At 40.4% G+C, this 25,376-nt stretch overlaps 1 protein-coding gene across 3 annotated transcripts; it reads left to right on the top strand.

The window, feature by feature from the left end:
- The first annotated feature begins 3,214 nt into the window (after positions 1-3,214).
- On the top strand, positions 3,215-24,969 carry kif4 (kinesin family member 4). Of its 3 annotated transcripts, none has more exons than XM_083771731.1 (31): positions 3,215-3,281; positions 4,191-4,341; positions 5,415-5,529; positions 6,388-6,578; positions 6,995-7,084; positions 7,816-7,982; positions 8,227-8,321; positions 9,484-9,603; positions 9,830-10,005; positions 11,527-11,588; positions 13,119-13,251; positions 14,324-14,382; positions 14,606-14,711; positions 14,999-15,130; positions 15,323-15,490; positions 16,525-16,619; positions 17,073-17,217; positions 17,417-17,527; positions 17,677-17,760; positions 17,900-18,013; positions 18,635-18,790; positions 19,230-19,327; positions 19,499-19,628; positions 19,813-19,983; positions 20,427-20,537; positions 21,490-21,567; positions 21,985-22,089; positions 22,278-22,433; positions 23,089-23,208; positions 23,856-23,981; positions 24,556-24,969. In XM_083771731.1, exons 2-31 carry the CDS (start codon positions 4,222-4,224, stop codon positions 24,673-24,675), a joined length of 3,654 nt encoding a protein of 1,217 aa, XP_083627857.1. In that variant the 5' UTR covers positions 3,215-3,281; positions 4,191-4,221; the 3' UTR covers positions 24,676-24,969. The 3 variants fall into 3 exon arrangements, with proteins under 3 accessions (XP_083627857.1, XP_083627859.1, XP_083627858.1); XM_083771733.1 differs by having other exon boundaries at positions 11,536-11,588; XM_083771732.1 differs by having other exon boundaries at positions 3,231-3,299.
- Positions 24,970-25,376: the final 407 nt, after the last annotated feature.

Genomic DNA, 25,376 nt, shown 5'->3' on the forward strand with positions numbered 1-25,376 from the left:
TTTAAAAAGTCCTTCAAAAATGTAGCGGAGGATGAGAACTGTGACTGTGGACGACAAATATTTTCCCAATAAATATTTAATTGAAAATTTCTAATGAATACATTTTATATTTTTTCAAAACATAATGAATAATATGAATTCAGTTTGAGTCAAATCCATATAGCTTATCCAATCTAAAATACAGTCAATTTGCTCTAGGATACTGATGCCAGGACACTGACCTGAATATTGTCTAGGATACTGATGCCAGGTCACTGACCTGAATATTGTCTAGGATACTGATCCCAGGACACTGACCTGAATATTGTCTAGGATACTGATGCCAGGACACTGACCTGAATATTGTCTAGGATACTGATGCCAGGACACTGACCTGAATATTGTCTAGGATACTGATCCCAGGACACTGACCTGAATATTGTCTAGGATACTGATGCCAGGACACTGACCTGAATATTGTCTAGGATACTGATGCCAGGACACTGACCTGATTATTGTCTAGGATACTGATGCCAGGTCACTGACCTGAATATTGTCTAGGATACTGATCCCAGGACACTGACCTGAATATTGTCTAGGATACTGATGCCAGGACACTGACCTGAATATTGTCTAGGATACTGATGCCAGGACACTGACCTGAATATTGTCTAGGATACTGATGCCAGGACACTGACCTAAGTATTGTCTAGGATACTGATGCCAGGACAATGACCTGAATATTGTCTAGGATACTGATGCCAGGACACTGACACCGTCACACCAGCATACTGACACGTAGGATCACGTAGGATTCCACAGTATAAACCTCTGCAAATGTTTAAAATGTGTCAATTTGAGAATAAAATGACAATGTTTTTTTTATTAAAAAAGAATACAAGATCTAATTTAGTATTTTGAAGTGTATCACAGTACAATATAATTCCCATCAAAGGATAATTAATTTAATCTAATACACCCATGAGCTAAAAGGAGCAGGAAGAAGAATACATTGTTACTAGTAACTGCCCCCATTACATTTTTTATACAGTCCAATTTAATTGCACTGTTATAATTATTACTGTTCCCCAGTTTCCTCTTTGGTATAGAGTAAGCATTTTGGAACTGTAAAATCTGAATGTCTATTAGAATTTTTCCTACAGGTAATCTGTTTTTTGCAGACCACTGGACCATCTCGCAGTAAATTGTGTTAAAACCTGAATTGTTATAGACTTATAGGCTTATATGTGTTACTATTGCTCATTGTCCCTTTCCCAGAAAGAAAGAAAGAAAAAATATATATAATTCACAACATTTTAATTGGATATATTTGAATTTAATTGACAGTTACATTTTCCACACATTTTCACACAATCTGTCATGTAACATGTTATTAAAAACCCATGGGGAAATGTGCCTATCACAGCAGCACTGAAATACTCACGCCTCTCTCCTTACATTCTAGAATACTGAAATACTCACGCCTCTCTCCTTAGATTCTAAAATACTCCAAACTGAATATAAGATTTGAAAGACTACTACTACTACTGATAACATGTTAAATATACCAGAATGAAAAACAAAACACAAAAACAAACGTTTTAACTAAGGGACATTGAAGTCATTTAGCAACCACATTTAGATGGTTGTAAAGAACATAGATCAACAGCCTAGTACTGTTTCCTGTAGCTAAAATCATCTGATGCGTTATTGCATATTAGATCTTTTGATTAGCCGAGTGAGCATGTTTGTTGTATGTTAAATATTATCCTAAGTAGTGAAAAACTTTGAATAACAAGTATCAAGAGTCAATAGGCTAGCATTTTATATATATATATATATATATATATATATATAATGCACATTGTTATCATGCTAGCCTACATGCCTCTGCAATGTAGGGAGACAAACAAAAAAAAACAATTACTCTTATGCACCTGTTGTGTAGGCCTACACAAGACGCTAACAATATGTATTTGTTTATTTGAAAAGGATCCCCATTAGCTGATGCCATGGCAGTCTTCCTGGGGTCCACACACATTATTACAAAACACATTAAAAAAAAGAAAGAAAAACTAAAACATGAATTGCATTAATTCAGTTAATCAATATCAGTATATATAAAACACAATTAAATAACATACATCAATTCTCAAAACAAACACTGGTATAGAGTAACTATAAATGTATTTAGCCTAAAGTTGTTCTTTCAACTGGTCATTCAAGTAAATAACTCTTTACCTCTTTACCAAGTGCTAACTTGTTCCAAAAATCTATAGCTCTATAAATTACAGTTTTTTTCATTGAGTTTGTGTTTGATCTATGGTACAGCGATATGCCCATTAACAGCATGCCTTGTATTCTGGGTGTGTATATCTTGACAATAATCTATTTGTTCAAACAAAAACAAAAGCATCTTTGACTTAATAACACAAAAGAAAAATGTGGCCAAACTTGAGGAAATTCTTTGCTCAATAGCTGCCCTATTGTGCAACCTGTAATTTAGCTAGATTCATTTTAGACGTACAGTTGAACAATAATCAATAAACAATAAGTGATTTAGGTGTAGTAAGTTGTAACCAATTTGGGCAATAAAGAACCTTGAACCCTTTTGCCATTTACATAGATACATATGTAACCATATGCATATATGTGGTTTACCACATTTATGCATACATTATTATACATATACAAAAGTATTAGAATATACACTAATATCCCCCCCCCCTTTTCCCCTCACTGTATACGTATCTTTTCCATTTTTGCTTCCTATATGATGAATTCCTGTTCTGTTCTTCAACTATATAGAAGTGTCTATTTGTATGTCTCTAAATGTTTTGATGAATTGAACAATGTGGACCCTGTTGTAAACAAGTGTAATGCTTAATTGGGTCGTCCACTCACAGTTAACAGTCTTTGTATTGAGTTTGTGCTTGAAATGTACTGTAATTCTGCAAACTGTTATATATATATAAATTAAATATTTCAATCAATCAATCAAAAACACTACACTCAGTACACTGTACAGTAGACTCGCCTCAATCTATGCAATCAACACTCCACACCAGTGGGTGGCAGTAACGGACCTTAGATGTTAATTTAAACCGGAAAAGGAAGGTGAGCGGAAATGGGAGGAGCTTAGAGTTTAAAACTGGCGGGCGGATGATACTTTCATTTCTAGTTTGGGGCGGATTTCCACTTTTCCATGGAAGACAACAAGACGAGACCCTAAGCATTAAGCAAGTTATTTGTTCGCCAATGGTGCTGCTGTCGACTGGAAAACGACAAGAAGCGTTGACTTTGTAAGTTGCCAATGTTAGGTAAACATTGCCTGACTTGTCACGATCATAGATTATGTCTAACTAACTATGGTCACGATCCGCAAGCTCACTGTGAGCTTTTTGATGAATTGAACAATGTGGACCCTGTTGTAAACAAGTGTAATGCTTAATTGGGTCGTCCACTCACAGTTAACAGTCTTTGTATTGAGTTTGTGCTTGAAATGTACTGTAAATTCTGCAAACTGTTAATAAATATTTCAATCAATCAAAAAAGCTGGTGACGGTTAACGTAAACAAACACCATGTTAGCATTACTGATGCACATTGCACATGTTCGTTGTTTTGGATAGAAGTTGTTTAATAGCCTATTGATGGTTAAATCTGGGATTTGATGTTTAGGAGTTTATTGATATGGCATGGGTAAATACTACTACACAAACGTAACATGTTACCTTCTAAAAAGCTGTAGACACTAAACCCTTCATCTCTGCTGGTAGCCCCGTTGGTGTTTGGCTAACACGGATATGTCGTCCCCAAAAACACTATGCCGGGTGCTGACCATACTCAATATCTTATTTTTGCATATTGAGTCTTAGCTCTGGTCCATAGCCTTCTACTGTATAAGGATATGGACTAGAGCTAATTGAGTCTTAATGGTGAAAATGTAAGAAATTTAGTACTAACCAGACTTGGTAGTCAGAAAATGAAACTCCATCCTCTTGGTGCGACATGCACATTTTTAGCCCTTTCATTCATCGGTCATGATGCTGCTCCTGTTTATATTGCGAGCCTGCAAGGTGTCCTTCAAAGCTTTGTACTGCACCATTCACTCTTAATGCAATAGCATTATGCCATTGCCAGCCAATATGTTGTTGGGTGATAATGATCAGTGCTTTATTATCAACGTCCTTTGGTTGTTTCTGCTTCCAGCTGATCCACAGTCGTGACAGCTGGTTGCAACATGTCAAACGAAGATAAACTGATTCCGGTGAGGGTGGCTCTGCGATGCCGTCCACTGGTGCCTAAGGAAACCAGCGAGGGTTGCCAGACCTGTCTCACATTTGTGCCTGGAGAGCCACAGGTCTGTCGTGAGCACTTAAGAAGGCTATTTGAAATGCAACACAATGAACACATGTAGTGGCAGTGGGAGCAAGACGGAAACAAATTGTGGTACTTTTGTGGCAAATCTTATTATGTACAAGAGCATGAAAACATTTGTCTTTGTACATTGTAAAAGTATAATTTTGAGCAGCAGTTCAGGATTCTGTCTTTGTTATATTTTGTTCTCAATTAAGATAATTGGATTATTTGTACAAGGTAACATTAGGCCAAGCTGAGCTCTGTTCAATGCAAGCAGGCTAAAACCCCATGTATCTGAATTTCATTTGACTGTATCATTGACTCATTTAAATATCTGCGACTTTGGTTAGATTCAGAGCTTTCCTTTAGGCCGCACATTGATTTTATTAGAAATGGGGTAAATGTTAGTCTTAAAATAATAGGTCAATCAATAGTTTCCCCTTCAAGACTAGAAAACAAATCTCACAACCGCTGCAATGAAATTGGTGATATAATCTACCAGAACACCTCTGATACACACCTTAATTCCTTAAGTGTTTTCAACAATATTTGTAGATTCGTTTTGAGGTGTCCTGACTCCTTATCAAACGCATCAATGTCTAATGTATGATTCATTGAAATGGTTATCACCCCATGCCAGGAGACATTTTCATTGGTTACTTTTTGTGTGCAAATGTTATTTAAATTATCCCAGATACCTACAAACCTACTTATTCTTTAAGACATGCCCAACATCTTTTTTTTTCACTGTTCCCAATATTTCAAGAGAAATGGGGAGATGTGCCTTCAAGTTTAAAGCACCAGCAGATTGGAACATCCTGCCCTTGTCCCTTAGATCAATTACCTCTTTCAATGCTTTCAAAAATGCATTGCTGGTTCATCTTACATCTAGCTGTTCTTGTTTCTGATTATATATTTTTTTCTTTCTGGCATACTCGTTTCCGGTATAAAGTTCAACATAAGGTTGACTGCTCCATAAGTCACTTGCCAATGTCATCCAATGAGCACATGGCATTTATATGAAATGGCTACCAAATATAATTCATGTCTTAAAAAAATGTCATTTGTTTGAAGGTGGTTGTTGGCACAGAGAAGACCTTCACGTATGACTACGTATTTGACCCAACAGCTGAGCAAGAAGAAGTCTTCAGTACTTCTGTTGCGCCCTTGTTGAGTGGGCTTTTCAAAGGTACAGTAGGTCTGACCTGCAGTAATGCTTTGGTTTGGTTTCCCTAGTTTGTTTTATACACGTATCATGGTTTTGTGTCCTTGTCTTGGAAGAAATCATATCTTCTAATTTATATAGACTCATACCTACTTCTAGTTCTCCTCTATCCCCTACAATTACTTGTCCAATCAATTTACCCTGCCATGGTCATTCTATCTATTCTATCAGAGGGATTGGGGCAGGGATGTGCAGAGGGAATTTGAAGGGCAGCAGCTGAATCGAAAAGGCACCTTTATTTTTATTTTACATTTCTATTAGAGGAATATCTTTTTAAACACTAGGAAATGACCCAACCAGTCTGCCCTGCAGCCCAAATTTCTGGTTATCAAAGTAAAATGAGCAGTTGCTTGCTTTGCTGTTATTAATAAGTATCGCATTTGCTTGTGCGTGCAGAGAGAGAGTGGTGGTGGTTCTCCTCATGTCGTTTAAATGTATACGAATTTCGAAATTAAACAGATTCGGGTGGTTCATGTTTGCGGTTTGTGTGTGTGCGCCTGCCTAGAGGGCATGTGTGCATGCGCTGCACTCCTGTTCAAGCTTCGTACGACCCAAAATGTCTTTGGGAAACCCGGCAAATGATAATAAACTGTACGCTAATAACGGGTTTATAATGAGTCAAGCAACTGAATTGAAAATGGAATTCAACAGAATATCAGATGAGTAATGGGCCACAATACTGTTAACATCTACTGATGCACAACCTTGGACACATTATCAGTGTTGACTGGTCCAAGTTACCCGACCGATGCAAGTGATAAAGTGAATTAATGACCGCTGCATACCTTAATTGTCGTTTATGCACACATGCAACACATACAGGATACCATGCAACTGTTTTAGCCTATGGGCAGACGGGCTCAGGCAAGACATTCTCCATGGGTGGGACCTACACGTCTGCTCAAGAGACTGAGCCGTCGGTTGGAGTCATTCCAAGAGTCATCAGGCAGATCTTCGAGGAGCAAGAGAAGAATCCAGAGATTGACTTCTCTGTGGCTGTATCCTACCTGGAGGTTTGTTGTGTAAAAAATGGCCTACTCCTACTGTGTATATATAGGCTGGGTACCGGGCAGTGTTGGGCTGGAGTAGTGGGACGGAGGATCTTGTGAAACATAAAAATTAGCAGACAAAATTGAAAAATGTATCTGCTATGATAAATGAGTTCTCTTCTGATTGGATGAAATTGGTGTTGATCCTGAAAATCTTAATGGAAGTCGCTCTGGATTAAGAGTCTGCTAAATGCCTAAATTGTAAAATATATTTTACGTTTATTAAAGGGCTGGAAGATGGGGCGACATTGTTACAAACACTATAGCAATGATACTTATTAGAATATAGAGCTTTAACTTTATAACAAGTTTTTGTTTTGACCAAAAAATATTATTTGCCCTTTGGCTCATTACACGTGTGCTTTTCGTATTAACCACAGATCTACAACGAAGAGATACTGGACTTACTCTGCCCTTCTAAAGATAAAGCCCCCATCAGTATCCGTGAGGACCCCAAAGAAGGCATCAAGGTAGGAGATTATTTATTTTGGGACTCTTAAAAAGAGAACACTTGCACACTGTAGGATAATTTTTTTAAACTTTTTCTGCCTTTTATTGATGGGTTGAAAGTAGTCTGACAGGGGGGGGAAGACGCGTTGCAAAGGCCGTCAGGATGGGGAGTCGAACCCATGGCACGGTATCGGGCTGGCTCAGCAGCCTAGGTGCACGGACGGCTGAGCTAACTGTCTAGGCCTGTAGGATTATTTTTATTGCACCAGAGTGCTGCACTCGCCCTTTGTCAGACGTTCATTGTTTAACAGTATATAATGACGTGCAGAAAAGAGCAAGGCGGTGAAGCGGTTCAAATGACTAACTGGTTTGTTGGTGGAGCTATAACATGTCCTTAAATGCAGATTTGATTCCTAGAGAATCTTAATGATCCAATCCCTAACCCAATAGCTCAGTGAGTATTGAGTGGTGTCTTTAAGTGTCTACTATATTTTTTATGAATTTCTAGGATTTATAATTATTATTGACTTGTTTTAGGGATTATAATTGTGAGGTATATTATTTATCCTGATGTTCTAGCATAGTAATGTTAAAGTGTGGGGTTTGATTTAAGGGTGCTGAAATAGCCAGGATACATGGAAAAACAGTTGCCAATAAAATTGTTAGTTTCTACTCGTTTTCAAAAGAATCCTAAGCTTTCCATTTGCTAGCTTTTTATTTGGCTTCATTTATAAGTATCCACTCCTCACAGATTGTAGGCCTGACGGAGAGGGAGGTGACCTCTGCCCATGAGATGATTGGCTGCTTGGAGATTGGGAACTCTTCTCGCACTGTGGGATCCACAGCCATGAACGCTGCCTCATCACGTTCACACGCCATCTTCACCATTACCCTGGAACAGCGCCACGGGAAAGACAAGTCAGTCCCCTCATGTTGTCTTTGAATAGCCACTAGTTGTATTGGTTAAAATGTCTTCATTCCTCATTCAGTCCTGCTTTAGTGTGTTAAAAAAACATTAAAGCACTGCTCTCCCATCTCACTGTCCTGTTACTACACAGTATGTTTATTTAAGTCCATTTAGGTCTTGTTGTTAAATTGTTAAATTCTTAGAACTATTGACATGTAATTTGTAATTGTAATTTAATTTACTACTTTTTTGTAGAACTGACACTGTTATTTCAAAACTTCACCTTGTGGATCTTGCTGGTTCGGAGAGGCAGAAGAAGACAAAAGCAGAGGGTGATCGGTTGAAGGAAGGCAAGCCAAATCTTAAGTCTGATTTATACTTTGTTGCACTTTGTAAGATATGAATTCTAACTCGCTCACTTCAAGCACACGTTTCGTTAGCAGAAAGTCTGCAGTCATCATTCAGTCATCATCCAGCTGGGGGGAGGGGGGGGTACTCAAAGGGACCCGGCCATGGTCTCCCAGAAAAACAGGCACCCGCCGTTCTGGGTTTTTTTTTCCTCACTTGTACTGTAACATATATCCAAGTTATATATCCATTTTACTAAGTGGTGGTGTGCTTTGACGTAGAGCTCTTCACCGGTTCTCCAATTCCGAAAATACCCGAGACCCGCACAGGTCTTGTTTTATCATCACTTGGGCAGGGTCTGAATCGGCCATATCCCCTGCGGATCTCGGATCTGTCAATCATTGTGTAATGCCCGAGTGGATCCGAGAAGACCCGTAGACCTACTGTGTGTGTGTCTCTGTGCTTGTTTGTTGTTGCATTGAATGAAACGGACAACAGTGTTGACCTCAACGAGTTGAAAGCAAATTAATATAAGGTTAAAGCAACCATGGCAACTCTCCTGCGTGGCTCCACTTCATGCAAATCATGGATAAAGAAGAGGGCACAGTAGAAGCTGTTCTAACTTTGCATTGAGTGTCGCTCCTTGTTCATATTCCATTCAGCCAAGACAGGATCTGCATCTGCTAAAACTGTGATGATTGTGTGAAAAAATGATCCGTTAATTTTAAATGCACGCTGAGGAGAAGAGAAGAGAAAAGTCTCTCTCACCCTCTGCTGCAGCCTGCAGGGAATCTCTGCAGGCACACGCGTGCTTTAATCATAAAATGGTAATTGGTCATACGTCCACAGTCCACTATATTATTTCATAAAGTCCACATTAATGTCTGCCTGGCTGGGGCGGATCTCTCGGAATGACGGAAATAATTGGATCTCGGTCTGGCTCGGCACCGCCATTTGAAAGAAATCTCGGAACAGTTTGAAATCAGACAAAATAGCCACGGATCCATTCGGGTTTAGTTGTCCTCTTTGAAAATGTTTTCTGGTTGGAATCGGTATTGTCACAGATTAATTTCGGGGCCTTTTTTTTTGGACCTGTGAAGAGCTCTACTTTGACGTGGCAGATCAAAATAAAAGTCCTTCATGAGCACTTTTTGTGTCCGGTAGGTATCAGCATCAACCGAGGACTTTTGTCTCTCGGTAATGTGATCAGTGCCTTGGGGGATGAAAGTAAGAAAGGCACCTTTGTTCCATACCGAGACTCCAAGCTGACACGCCTGTTGCAGGGTATGTATACATGACCAAACATGGGGTAAAACTGCCATTTATGTAGTCCTTGTATGTAGAGAAAGGGTAAATGCCTGGAGGAGAGTGATAGTGGACAGAAACGGGAAATGGCAGGAGATGGAGATGGGCAAGAGCTTGCAACAAAGGGACTGACCCATAATGCTATGCGCTCTACCAGGTGATCCACCGGGGCACCCTGAAAAAGACTTTATTTTCTTTCCCTCAGATTCTTTAGGAGGCAACAGCCACACGTTGATGATAGCATGTGTGAGCCCTGCAGACTCCAACATGGAAGAGACTCTCAACACGCTGCGGTATGCCGATAGAGCTCGCAAGATCAAGAACAAGCCTGTGGTCAACGTTGACCCCAGAGCTGCAGAGCTGAAACAGCTGAAACAGAAGGTAGGGTCATTAAATCACTGTCATGTCGTGGATTAGGCCAGGGTTTTAACCACATGCGTCCTGACTGGCATCTCTCCCTATTCTGGGAATGTCAGACTGATAGACAGATAATGGGCAAACCTTCTCTGAAAATGGGGGAGTTTAAGGTGAAATTGGCTTCACTACTTCGCCTGGAAAGGAGCCAGCTTAGGTGGTTCGGGCATCTGGTTAGGATGCCTCTTGAGCATCTCCCTAGGAAGGTCCTCGATTCACGTCCCTCTGGAAGGAGACCCCGGGGCAGACCAAGGATCAGATGGAGGGATTACATTAACTCTCTGGCCTTGGATTGCCATGGGATCCCCAGTAGGAAGCTACTAATGTTTCTCTGGAGAGGGAAGTCTGGAGCTCTCTGGTGGAGTTGTTGCCCCCACGACCCGACTACGGATAAGCGTGGATGATGGACATTCTCATAATGCATTGTAACACATTGTAAATTGTCTGTTTTTAAATTAAACTATTTGGTGTAGAGGGAAAAAGTAGGCAAGTATAGACCTCGGGGACACTGGTTAACTATGTATAGGCTTTAAGTGGTTATGCTGTGACAGAGCCCTAAATTGAGATGTTCTGGACATGGTACAACTTTAACGGCCAATATACCACCACTTGCCCAGGCCGTGGCGTAACGGTCTGGGCACCGGACTGGTAATCCAGTCGCAGTGTGCCGCGGGTTCGACTCCCGAGCCCGACACGGCCTTTACTGCATGTCATCCCCCATCTCTCTCCCGTTTCCTGTCAGCCTACTGTCTGTCCCTTCAAAAATCAATAAAAAGGCGTAAGCCGCAAAAAAAAAATCTTAAAAAAAATATATATATACCACCACTTGACTAGTTTATTTAAAGAGAAATAACCATTCTTCCGCAGACCGCTGACCTCTGTTCATTGTTGTTTGGAGCTGGACCCTTGTTAACGAGTATGATTAGCCAATTTGACACCTTTTCTCCCCAATTGTTTTAGTTATGCCAATTGAGTCCTACGCACGCACACACTTCTGTGTCACTGCTGTTGTAACTTACTGGCTTACCTGCCAGAGAGGAGCCCCCACCACTAGCAGAGTTTGTTCTACTCCTGCCCAACACTCCCAGGTTCCTCAGGGCAACAGAACCTACATATGGTGGTGGGCAGGCACTTTACCACTACGCCACCCGAGCGCCCCATGTTTAAACATTTTACTCCAAAGCCTGATCCTAACATTGTGTGTGTCTCCTAACATATGCAGCCATTTATTCAGTTACAAAAATGTTGCATATCGCACAATTAATTTTGAACAGGCCTACATGATTGGTCATATATCCATATTTAATTTGAATCAATCCAGTTTGTTTTGGTGGTGAGTTTAAACACTTGTGTGAGCTGATTTCTGTGCTGGTATCTAATGGGCCACTGAGACTGTCAACAAGACAGTCTACTGTACAGCAGGCAACAGATATTGTAATTTTCTCTTAAAGTGATGGTGATTGTCATTGTGTTCCTCTTGGTCCATAGATTCAGGAGCTGCAGGTGATGCTGCTGAATGCCTGTGGAGGTGTGGCTCCGGTACTCTCTGGGTAAGGCAGTCATTCTTTGTCCTAGAGAATGTCTAGATGTCCTACACATAATGTCTGATTTATAATGGGTAGATATTGTTATCTGTGTCTTATTTTAGATTTCTGGTCACACTGTATACTTTTCATACAATGTTGGATGGAAGTGCAGTAATGCCCAAGTCTTTGTCCAGTGCTCTCATAGATCACATCCCCAAAAAGCTAATAGACCGTGCGGTAAGCCCCGCCCGCTCGCTCAGCTGCCCTCGATACCGTTAAGCAGGACAAACATCAGCGAACCTCCATTGAGGACCGTGTTATGTCGGCGTTTTTCCGAAGAGGAATAGAAGCATTCACATCAACATTCATACTATAATAACGCAATGGTGAAACGTTGCTGTTGGGCGTCCTGCAACAGTGCTTCATAGGCACCCAGAACGTTTGGGGCATTTTATTTTTATTCCTTTCCCGTGGGTGCGCACAATGTTTACATTCTAGAGGAGGAAGCGGCGGTGGCGTCACTCATTCACCCTCCCTGCTACTATCAGTATTAACGTCAACTTTTACTAAACAATGGTTAAATCAATCGTCTAATAAACAACTTGCCTTGGAGCAAATGGTGTGCTTTGTAACTTTCTAGTTGCTTGTGTTGGACGGCAGCCACATAACTGTCTTCAACCACAGGCTCCAGTCACGTCCCCTCCCACTGCGGTTCAGAAAAAAAACCGCTGCTTACCCCCTTCTGCATCCAAAAAGTGAAGGTCCGCTAATGGTCTAAACTATTTTCTTTGCCGTTCCTAAATTCAAAATAGTTTAGACCATTAGCGGACCTTCACTTTTTGGATACAATGTGCAGAAAATGGTAAGCAGCGTTCTTTTTCTGAACCGCAGTGGGAGGGAACGTGACTGGAGGCTGGAGCCTGTGGCTGGCGTCCGACCAACACAAGCAACTGAGCGTGGATATTAGAAAGTTACAAAGCACAACATTTGCTCCAAGGTAAGTTGTTAGTTGTTTATTAGACGATTGATTTAAATATTGTCTAGTAAAAGTTGACGTTAATATTATGATTTAGTAGCAGGGAGGGTGAATGAGTGACCGTCGCGTCCTCCACCTCCAGAATGTAAACATTGACATGTGCATGTGCTCACCCACGGGAAAAGGAATAAAAAGAAATGCCCCAAACGTTCTGGGTACTTATTAAGCACTGTTGCAGGATGCCCAACAGCAACGTTTCACCATGGCGTTATTATAGTATGAATGTTGTTGATGTGAATGCTTCTATTCCTCTTCGGAAAACGCCGACATAACACGGTCCTCAATAGAGGTTCGCTGATGTTTGTCCTGCTTAACGGTATCGAGGGCAGCTGAGCGAGCGGGCGGGGCTTACCGCACGGTCTATTGGAGGCTTTGGAGCACAGTTATTATTTTATAATTTTATTAGTCTCAATAACTGATGTTTAAACACAAATTTCATTGTCTTCATCAGTCAAAACACTTTTGTTAATAACTTTCCTGTGTCTCCCATAACTACAAACGTGGTCCTGTCATCACAGGCCAGAGCCAGCTGAGAACGTGACAAAGCTTCTGGAGAAAAACCGTGTTCTGCAGAACGAGAACGGGAAGCTGAGCATGGAGCTGAGCCACGTCGCTGGCCAAACAGCCATCATGTTTGAGAAGATCATTGAGGTAAATATCGATACCCGGGTCGTTTAGGGTCCTGTTAGTGTAGGGACCAAGGCCCCTAATTTCGGCCCTGCCTTCCTTGCCCATTCCCAGTAGCCTGTGCCTGCAAATTACAGGTAGGGCAGCTTGCACGGTGGTATTTTGGGTCTGCACTACCCGCTATCCATTATGCCGACCATGTTATTTGCGCCTGGAGGTGTGGCCATGGACGTGTTGGTACGCTTTCCCCAATATTGTTTTGCCCACACCTTTTGGGAAAGGGGAAAGCTGATTCTAAAAGCACCCGTAAGCCGTAATGCCAAATTCGTTTGGTTGAGCGTGTCCTGCAATAGACTGACACCACGCTAGACAGGAACGCCCACAAATGTCACATCCGGTTTTAGCCCGGGGTAAGAATTTTCTATGGCTGTCAATGCAACTTGGTCCAATCCTTAATCACATACGGACAAACATCTATGCCGATAATATCTAACTTGCGGAGGTAGCGTGCCTTGTCCACGGGCAACAGATCTTTAAACGTATGGCATTGCAAATACCTTTGATAATCACTACTCTGCGCAATATTGTTTTGGAAATGCCGCAAATTGCATTGCAGTGAACGAGAGCAAATCACAACTTCCCCCAGGGGTGGGCGGAGTCACAGCTTTACACCCTGAATACGCACCGTGGTGTCAGTCTATAGACGTGTCCGGAGTCGGGCTGCTTGCGCACAGTGGCACAATATTCAGAGGTCTCCTTATTCTCCACGCATCTGAGTCTAATTTATCTATAATCAGATGTGCTTGTCCATTGTGTTTATATACAGTAAGATGATAGTCTAGTGTTGCATTTCTTTTCTACAAGCTCACATATAGCGTGAGCACCACAATAGATTTTGTTCAAAATGTTAGCTAGATGCAGTGTTTAAAGTTGAATCACTTTCAACCTCCTGGTGTCTCCATTTTGAACATGTAATTTATAGGCGGCCGATCACTGGGACTGTTGATACAAATTCATCCATCTTATGTCTGCAAACTGCAAAGTACCCATTTTCGATCAGTTACTTTCATCATACATTTCTCTTGTCTCCTTGTAGACGGAGCAAGTAAATGAGAAGCTTCAAAGCAAGCTTGAGGAACTGCGGCAACACGAGGCGTAAGTTTACTAGTAATCTGATCAGACGGTGAAAAGTAGGCTGTGATAAACCATACAAGGGAGCCAGCATGTCTTTGTCTTTATTCCACATGTTCAGTATTATTTGATGCCTGTATCAGTTTTGCATTTCATTTTGGCCATCAGTTTTGCAATAAACACTTTGAATAGTTGGCAGTAGATTTGTCTGATTTCGGCATGTGCCTTGTTTCTCTCGTTTGTTTAGGTGTAGAGTAGACCTTGAGAATGTGCTAGAGACTCTGGAGGACCATGAACTGAAGGGCAAGGTGGAGCTGATGGCTAACTTGCGAGATATCATCTTGGAGCTCCAGGTAGGGAATCTTGGAAAGCCTTTTCCATTTTCTAAATTTCTAGTCAGACGATCAGTGCTGTTATGACTATCCACATTGTCCTCGGATGAGCCAGACTGTCATCTTATGTCTGGTGACCTCAACATTTACAGACTGTGTTTAAAAGGGTCTGATTTCGTTGCATTGGATTAGAAATTGAAGGTGAACGCTAAATTCAATGAGAACAAATGCTGTATCACAAAGCTTTCCACTAAAACTTGTTACTCCAAGACATGTCAATAATCAGTTTTCTCTGATTTGCTTCTCAGAATGAGAGTGCATGCATTGCTGCCTCTATTGATGCTCTTGCCACAGGAGAAGCTGGGTCTTTCAATTCCAGTGGAGAAGGAGCACCTCCAGGATTGGGCAATGCTAGTGACGGCTCTAGCAAGGATCACTCGGTATTTATTAACCACATAAATTCAATCTTAGTATAACAGACCTTCATTGCACAAAAACTTTGTCAAAAATGGCTGATCTACAAGCTGGTCTGCTATTTTTGGCGAACCACTGTTCTCATTTGCATTGAATGTGGTGGGGTTTTTTTCTGTTCTGAAACTTAATGTGTTCTTCCCCTCCACCTCACTATGCAGGACGCCGTGGATGATAAATCACCAGATGCTGGTACCACCCATCACGCTCTGCGCCAGGCCAAGATGTCTAAGGAACTGTTTGACCTAGACAAAATGTTGGCTTTGAAGGAGGAATACATTAAGAAAATGTCTCAAAACCAGTTGGAACCTATGCAGACTGAGAATCAGGTAGAGCCGTTACATTTTAGCTTTTACCAATATAGAAGCCGACTGTATCGAGACAGGATGTCAGAATGGGTTGAATAGTGGTTTCATAGGAATTAACAAGAACTTATTTAGGGATGTGCATAACTGCATTGCTTTAGGCTACTATCTGATTAACTGGAATATAAATATATATATAAACTTCATATTCATTAATGTAATTATAATCAAAGCTTTTGGCTCAGACAGTGACTTTGTGTCGGCAGTAGTGAATAGTGATGGTAGAATTTACTAGTTTTGCAATTTTACTGATTTTTATTATTTAACAAGGGCATTCATGCACACATTGCATGCTTTCGGCAATTTGCTGGGTGAGTTCAACATGAATTTCCATTGAACTGCCCAACAGTCCTGACTCCTGTTGGTGGTTGTTGTTTCTAAAGCATCATGTCATTCCAGACTGTTGTGTTTCTAAAGCATCATGTCATTCCAGACTGTTGTGTTTCTAAAGCATCATGTCATTCCAGACTGTTGTGTTTCTAAAGCATCATGTCATTCCGGACTGTTGTGTTTCTAAAGCATCATGTCATTCCGGACTGTTGTGTTTCTAAAGCATCATGTCATTCCGGACTGTTGTGTTTCTAAAGCATCATGTCATTCCAGACTGTTGTGTTTCTAAAGCATCATGTCATTCCAGACTGTTGTGTTTCTAAAGCATCATGTCATTCCGGACTGTTGTGTTTCTAAAGCATCATGTCATTCCGGACTGTTGTGTTTCTAAAGCAGCATGTCATTCCAGACTGTTGTTTCTAAAGCAGCATGTCATTCCAGACTGTTTCTAAAGCATCATGTCATTCTAGACTGTTGTTTCTAAAGCATCATGTCATTCCAGACTGTTGTTTCTAAAGCATCATGTCATTCCAGACTGGTGTTTCTAAAGCATCATGTCATTCCAGACTGTTGTGTTTCTAAAGCATCATGTCATTCCAGACTGTTGTTTCTAAAGCATCATGTCATTCCAGACTGTTGTGTTTCTAAAGCATCATGTCATTCCACAGACAAGCCTGCAGTCTGCAGTAGATTTGCTGCAGAAGGAGAAGGAGGAGCTAACGCTGGCCCTGCAGTCTGCTAAGAAAGACGTCAACCAGGCCAAGTAATGCCAGTTGGCTTTAATTGGGGCTAAAATGTGGCTTAAAATATATATTTTTAGCCTAATGTGTTGATTAAGTAAGACATTTGGTCTGAATTACACATTGTAAATGTAAACCTTTCTTTTTAAAGGTATATTCAGTGATTTCACTTAATTCAAATATCACTTATTTTTTTGTTTTGTTGTGATAATCCTCCCTACTATAGAGTGTGCTGGCCATATAAGGAGTTCCTCCCTGTCCCCAGTTAACCCCTGGGGGTCAAAAAACCTTAGGTTTCGTTTTTGACTCTCTATCCTGATTGGACGAAAGGCTGGGTCCCACAGCCAAAAACGAAACCTAAGGTTTTTTGAGTGAAATCACTGAATATACCTTTAAACCTTACACAAACTGGTTTCATTTTTCATTTGTTTGGTTTCATTTGTTTTTTTGTATTAATATACACTATTATTCTCCAGGCTTAGTGAGCAGCGGAGGAAGAGGCTTCAGGAACTGGAGGCTCAGATGTCAGACATGAAGAAGAAGCTGCATGATCAATCTAAACTCCTCAAGCTCAAGGAGTCCTCTGTCCGCAACGTCTCGAAACTCCATCTGGAGATACAGGTGATCTTAACCGCTTCACTCTACTCCCACCACCTCTTGTTACTGATATGTCTCCCACCACCTCTTATGTTACTCATAGATATTTATTGCAGAGCAATAACAGAAACGTTGCTAGTATAGAGCCCTGAGGGTCAACCAAGAAGGGTTTAAGTGGTAAGACAGGCTTGTCACTCATTGTAGGGTTTGACTTGTCTTGCAGGATATGAAGACCCAGCGTGTGCGGCTGATGAGGCAGATGAAGGAAGACTCTGAGAAATTCCGACAGTTGAAGACTCAAAAGGACAAGGAGGTTCTTCAGCTGAAGGAGAAGGTCTGTGGTCTATTAACATTCTTGGATTTCATTTTAATTTGCAGGACATGGAGTCAAATAATACCAAACCAATTCTGGACATCAGTGTTGAATAATTGAATTCCAGTTATATATTATGTTTCTTGTGCTTGATTGTCTCTTTTTTATAGGATCGTAAGCGGCAGTATGAGTTGCTGAAACTGGAAAGGGACTTCCAGAAGCAGACCAATATCCTTCATCGCAAAACTGAGGAGGTCGTGCCTTTTATCATAATGTGATACTAACAGACGTTAAACGGCTTATACCATATTCTCTGATTTGCTTGATCTTTCTCTTGCTCTCACACATGTACACACTTGAGATGACGGTTACACTTTACTGTTCTCCCCCCAGGCTGCAGCAGCAAACAAGAGGCTGAAAGATGCCCTGCAGAAAAGAAAAGAAGTGGCTGAGAAACGCAAAGATGTCCATGGTAGAAAGATTGATGGCGATGCTGGTAGATTTAAGGTAATAAAGCTTCTATTAGGGAGGAATTTCCGATTCGTAATCTATTATATTCAGTTCCTTCTTGATAACATGCTTTACTAGACAAGGAAGAACCCCAAACATTTTTCTTTCAGATGGCCCTGTGGTGCTATAGCTAGCCACTTCACATTTTGGCCTGTAACTCCTGAACCGTGCCTTTTTATAAACTTTCATAGGGGGTGTCGAATGCTACAAAATTAACTGTTCAGGTTTGTTGCCGACTGCCGACACACATTTCTCACATCAAATTTGGCACAATGGTTTCCTGAGTCATGTGACAAGGACTACCAAACAGGGTTCTTCTGATACTCCATACTGTTTTCAATCATACCGAATTGCATTGAGGGACCTATTTAGAGTGCAACTGTTTAATTTCTGCCTATAGTGGGCACCACCAACACACTGTCGTACAAACTGTATTTCCCCTTTAGCTTTATCAATGTATCCTGATGGCTTCACCCCACATCTGACACAAACCGGCCTGGTGGATTGTGACTGTATTTGCACCTGAGCTGTTTTTTATTCTCCCACAGTAAAGAGTCAAATTTCGAAACCATAATGTTATTATTTGCTATATTTACCTGTACCCGTTTGTGTGGCCAGGCATGGTTCCTCAATGAGGTGGAGGTGCTGGTGAGCACAGAGGAGGCACGACGGCACCTTAATGACCTGATGGAGGACCGGAAGATTCTGGCACAGGACATCAAGCAACTCAATCAGCAGATTGAAGCAGGGGGAAGACCTGCTACCAAAATGAGGGTGAGGTTAAGCAAACTGCTTATCAAAGTTTTTTTTTTTAATCAATTAAGAGGGGGGCTAGCTCCTATGTCCAGCTTTTAAGGGTTTGTGTAAACACAAACATTGTTTTGCTACCGTTTCCTATGACTAGTTTTGAGTGTTTGTGCACTCAAACACAAACCTTGATGACAAAAGTGAGGATGCAAATTGTGATTGTCCAGAATGAGATGATGTATGATAAGAGCGCCCCTCACTTCACACGGGTGTGATATATATATATATATATATATATATATATTTTTTTTTTTTTGGATTGAACAGAAGTCCATACGGATTAGCTCATGGTTATTATCAGTTACTTTGTTTCTGCTGGTGATAGACCTAATCCTCCCATCACATAGTTTAAACTTTCTATAACCAGGAAATAATCTTGTACTGTGGTATTGTCTTCCCCATGCAGCGCAGGACATTACTCATGTCTGAGATTGAGAATCAGCGAGACATGGAAGTGCCTCTGACTAAACAGGTGGCTAACCTTGAGACAGAAATGGGATTAAGGTGAGTCCCACATTCAACCTCCAGAACAAGCTCAGTTGTTGGCGCTACTAAATGTAGCTCCTAACCTTGATTTCAGGCTGGCTTTCTCAGAAATTAAGCCTGGTGAAACATTAATGTTTCTCCAGTGCAATGTACATTATTGTTTTGGTTAATTAAATGGTTCTTTAACAGGAGCGCCCAGATTGCTGATCTTCAACAGAAGGTTCTGGATGCAGACAATGAAGGGCGCCTGAAGCAGCGCTGGGACAGCATTACATCTATAGTCGATGCAAAGCATTCCCTCAAGTACCTCATGTCTGAGGTGAGCCCATCAGCTAAAGCTAGGTTTTACTGTAGTTATGCGATACAGGATGCGTTTTGAGCTTGTAGATCTGCCATTTCCACTACTTTTGTCAAATATTTAAAAAAAAATCTACTACATGGAAATTACCGGTATTATACAATTTCTCAAATAATTGCAACTAAGTATGTTTTTCCTTAACCAGTTGGTGACTACTAAAACGGGTAATGCTAAGCTCGAGAGTGAACTCCAGCTGGAGAAGGCAAACTTGCTGGACTTGGCGAAAAGGTTGGCTGATGAGAGAAACCTTGTAAACACCATGGAGACGGAGCACCAGCGGCAATTGATTGAGGTGGAGCAAATGCATCAAGAGAAGGTATTTATTGATTTCTGTGTACAAAGTAAAGTACTTCATACAAAAGTTTTAGAGTTCTATGAAAATAAAGTTTTGTATTAATGGTCATTAGTATTGTCGGAATTATGAACAGTTGCGGTTCTAACCCATGCTGGAAAATGAGTACGGTATGATCCTGGAAAATAGTTAGGAAATGGGAAAGGTTATGATGACGGATTAGGTTTTTGGAAGGTAATTATTTTCAGGAACTGTTTTCAGTTGCACAATATGAAAGCTACATTGTGAAATTATATAATTTTATATTTAGTCAGCTGCTACGCAAATGGTTTGTCGTCTTGAAATCTTGCACCTGTTGGAACTGTTGTGTCTATACACTGACTACCAATCTAATTTGTTCAGCAAGATGATTGAACTGGGCGTCTCCTTATGATCAATGTTGTGAACTCTTCTGTCCCTACTTCCAGGTCCTATGCATCCTTACCCAGCGCCAGAACAAAGAATCTGATGAAACGAACCAGGACGTGGAAGAGAACTCGCATGGCAAGCGTGAACTTCTGCAGCGTCTTCAATTCCAGGTTTGTACTTTTTGTGAAGGGGAATTTCACCCCCATCCCAAATGCAAAACTCTTGGTGATGAGGCATGATTGTGATGACAGCGTTTTTTTCAAGTTAAAATGGTGAGCTATTCAGATGATGCAGGCTAGCATACTGTATGACCCCCAAATTCCACTAAGTACATTTACTAAGTACTGCAAATAAAAAAAATCTCCAATAGTTATTTGAAAACTTTAGTTACTTTGTAGATTTAAAGTTTTATTACTAAATGTACATTAACCACTTAAGCTCTATAGGCACATCATGTGTTCTGAGTGGCAATTTCCATATACATTTTGAAATTTTTCAATGGGACATTCTGCCAAGTGCTTCTACTTTTGATACTTTTGTATATTTTTATGCCAATACTTTTGTTCTTTCTATATTGTGGTATTGATACTTTATTTGGGGCGGCTGTTGGTCAGGAGGTAGAACAGGTTATCCAATGTTCTGTGGGGGCTGCAGTTCGACTGCTGGTTCCTCCTGTCCACATGTCCAAGTGTCCTTGTGGGCAAGACACTGAACTGTCGGTGCTAGCTTGTCACCATTGGTGTATGAATGTGGAAAGTGAGGACTCAATCGATTATTAGTTATTTGAATACTTTTTACACAACTGCCCACAACACAAATCTGTCTTTTTACAATGGTGTCCCTTATTGGGCTATTTTGTAATGTCTTACAGGGGAAATTGGAAATGCATTAAATCAACATCTGTAAAATCACAGATTTGCATTTCCCAGACTTAAGTGTTGTGTTGCACAGTATGCACACACAAGGGGAGTACTGTATATTGCACTCTTTTACAACTCTAATATGCCGTTAAAAGTTAAATTATGAGTCTAGTCCAAACCCAAATCTATAAATTGTTGAGTTTGCCTTAATGTTTATTTTGGAGTAGAATTATTAAACTAGTTGTGCATTCAACCATTTTAGGAAGAGAAACTCGTGAAGATGCAGGAATTGAGTGATAAAAACAAGGCATTGACGGAGGAGAATGAAGAATATAAACAGGTAAGACTGGTAATCCATTCAATGGATGAAATGAAGGTTTCAGAGTACTTTTGGCAAAAAGACTAACCATTTTGAGACAAATTCAACAATACCAGGTTCAATGTTCAATTTATGAATTAATACTGTAATGTAATACAAAATTATCTACTCAACTTTGACACACCATAGGCTTATAACAAAAAAGAAATGATGTCATACAAGCTCCATTTTAAAGAAATGTGGAATTACAGTTAAATGTGGAAATGGATTAGACGAGCAGAACTGGAATGATGCAGCCAGGTAAATGGCAGCAGTTGTCATCATGGCAGATGATATGTTTAAGGACTATATTCTGTTTACATGTCTGTGTATATATATATCCTTTAGTCTGGGTTACTACTAGTTGTGTTGGCAATGCTATATTTTGCTTTGTTACAGAAACTGACATTGCTGGCTAGTGTGAGAAAAGCACCAGCACCAGTTAAGCCAGAACAGAGCGACTCTTTGAATGACTCTTTTGAATTCGTCCCACCACCAGTAAAGGTGAGGCATTTCTTTCACTTACTACTGTATTTTCTTATTTGAAAATGCCACATGATATGGGATTGTACATTCAAACTGTATGTATGTGCAAAGGTAATGGTCTCTTTACACTAATATTAAAACAGAAGTGTACTGAATCAGGTGTACTTGGTGTCATGTCCATATTTTCTTTTGTCTGCCCACTACAGTCCAAAAAGCCAAAGCGCAGCACAGCGATCCGTGTGGAGGAACTCAAGTCGGCTTCCTCGACTTCTGAGGAGGAGGAGGAGGAGGGAGAGGAAGAAGCATGGTCTCCACGTAAACCTAACAAGAGGAAGACTTCCAAAAAACCCAAGTTGACTGGAGTAAGATTTTGTTTGTGTTCAACATTCTTGCATTGACGCTGCCAATAGCCATACACATACATGCTACTGAATATCTTTGCTTGTTTATTTTACCAAAATAATTAATATAATTCAGAGGAACGCACAGAATGATCCTGTTTGGTCTCTGAATGACAATGAAAGTCCATTGTCACCATGACCCGCTGGAAAGTTATTAACCAATTAAGGCTGCTGATAGTGTAATATTTTGGCGATCTCTGCTTTCACAAGGAAAGTTTGACGAAAGGTAAATAAAGTACAAATATGGCACACTAATGCATTAGAAGGACTATCAGCCATCAGAACCACGGATGTGTGTTTTCTAACATGGTTAAAGGGGAATCTGAAGTTACAATGTGTTTATATTGGAAGTGTGTTTGTCTGATAAAAATGAATCTCTAAATATTTAACTTTAAAAACTGCATTGGGTGCATAGAAAACCCACAAGTGGTCCCCTAGTGTTTTTTTTAATGGTGAAATAACCCTATAAGGACTGTACATACTTAACTTGCTCTGACCCGTCCCTACAGTGTATCTCCCAGCACTAAGTGAAGGGCATACAAAATCAAATGTGCTGCCAGTTCCTGGGTAGCTAGTACATGCAGACTCCACTCTCACTAATGTCTCCCCTCTTCAGTGTGCCTGTAAGGGTCGCTGTGGCAACAAGATGTGTCGTTGCCGTAAAGAGAAGATGTCATGCGGAGAGAACTGCCAGTGTGCTCACAATCACTGCCGTAATCGGGAAAACCCGGAGGAGGTAAGTTGGTTTGGTACATTTTTGGTGATTACAGTCGCCAGCAATGAAATGTGGTTGGGATATGTTCTGCAGAGGAAATAGGAACAATACATGATAACATAATAATGATGATTTAAAAAAAAATGGATTAGATTGATATACATATTTTAAGTATAGGTAGAACACATCAGGTATGATAAACATATTGATCAACGAAGCAGTGTGTCTCAAAGACAAAATATATACCGTATGTGTACTTTTTTTAATGCACTCTATACTTTACTCTAGAGTCTAGACTTTGGGTAGTGCAACATCTTGGGCGAAAAAGCACTGTCCAACTTCAAAACGGATTGTACTGTGTATGATTTTCAACTGGCCCAGTCAATTTATTTATATTTTTGTATTTTTAAACATCTTTCCGTGTCACTCGTGCTACATATTTAAAGACATAAAATCAATCGTAAAGGTAAAAATAATATTATGGTTGGGGGAACAAACGGATCAAGTAGCGAGGTGATGCAAGTAGTCAGGGGTGATGAAATGACAACCAGACGGATACAGTATAAGACTTAAACAGAGTAAATAATGTAATGACGTCTCTAGAGTGTCACCAGTCAAATTACTTAACCAATAAGCTACCTGGACCTTTTTGTCTATCCCTATTTCAGGATTTTAACCGTCCTCTTATGGAACTCGGCCGTCCCCAGACACCTGACAGTCTTCCACTTCCAGTTGACCCCACAACCCCAGACAGTCACGGATTCTTTCCACCAGTCAATCCATCTGTTAAGCTGGTAAGCTAACATGGGGATCTGTATCTGTGTGCATCTTGATTGATTTATTTCTTGTCTACTGTCTAGACTGGAATCATTTCCACAGACTTGACTTCCAGTCAGGAGTCGGGTCAAATGGTGTTGATGAACATGTTAATGTGTGGTTTCTAAAACAAAGGTGGAATAGACTACCAAAAATAGTAAACTGCACGAAATGTTGCCTTATTAAGTGCTGTCCAAATGAGACTGGCGTCTAGTGGTCATTGGCAAAGACGGTGAGCCATTCATTCACGAGTTTGAACTGTACAAAGTACAACAGCACACAATTACAAGAATTTTATCACCTAATAAAAGCACAAATTGTCTGCCTACACCTCCAGGAATATCATTACTTTACAGCCAATTACCACTTAGTGACTTGTGAATAATTACAAATATAAAATGCGTCATAGCATTATACAGTAATGTATTACAACTATACGAATAATGACTCCCTATAATGACTATATGGACTTCATGAGATCGTTCATGTACAGATCATGAGGTTGCACTGAGATGAAAAATGGTGCAATCCTAAATTAAGTTATCATTTCAGGATGACGAAGAGGAGGATGAAAATGGCGCGAAATTGACGACCAGCTTTCTGAAGAAGAAGAAAAGACTAGGAAGTAACATCGATAGCTTCTTCTCTGGTTGTACACCAATCAAGGAGTAGTTGGCCCAGTGGGGCCTTCTAGCGTACTCCTTACTTTCTGGAGGATAGGTGAAAGATTCCAATATGTCTGTTTATTACCATGTTCTGCTCTGTTGCACTAGCGCACCATCTCAAATTATGGAGTACTGTACTATATTTTTAGACATTAGAAACTACTGCAGATATTTAGATATCTGGTAACTCAAATGTAAGCTGTTTTTTTTTAATCATTCTAGATGGACAGTCTATATTTTAACTTTTTCACTGAAATTGAAAGTTTATGTAGAAATTTAATAAAGTGGTTTTTCTGTATAATGTATGAGTTTGATTTCAAAGCCCCCCCCCCCCCCCCTTGTAACAAAGCAGGTGTTTGTGTAGTATTGGCATTGAAAGCTGCATTTGACAAATCCCCACATGACTGGTTGCTGTCCTCTGTTGGACAAATGGCAGAATTACTGAGATCTACACTCATGAAACATGACTCATGCAGTCTGCTGCTATGGGGCTTGTTCAGTGGCGCAGCAGAATGATGATTTTTAACGGTATTCTTAATGGCATCCCTATTCTGGACATGTCGGTGAAGCCTAATTAGGTGAACATGCAGATAAGCGCAAATTCTGTGAAAATGGCAGATCTACAAGCTCACAACACATCTCATTGTGAATTTCTAGTGATAGACTGATACTGTATGTCATCTGAGGTCTTTATTCTGTCATAAAAAT

This window comes from Protomyctophum parallelum (assembly GCF_964188405.1).
Source record: "Protomyctophum parallelum genome assembly, chromosome: 1".
Lineage (NCBI taxonomy): Eukaryota > Metazoa > Chordata > Actinopteri > Myctophiformes > Myctophidae > Protomyctophum > Protomyctophum parallelum.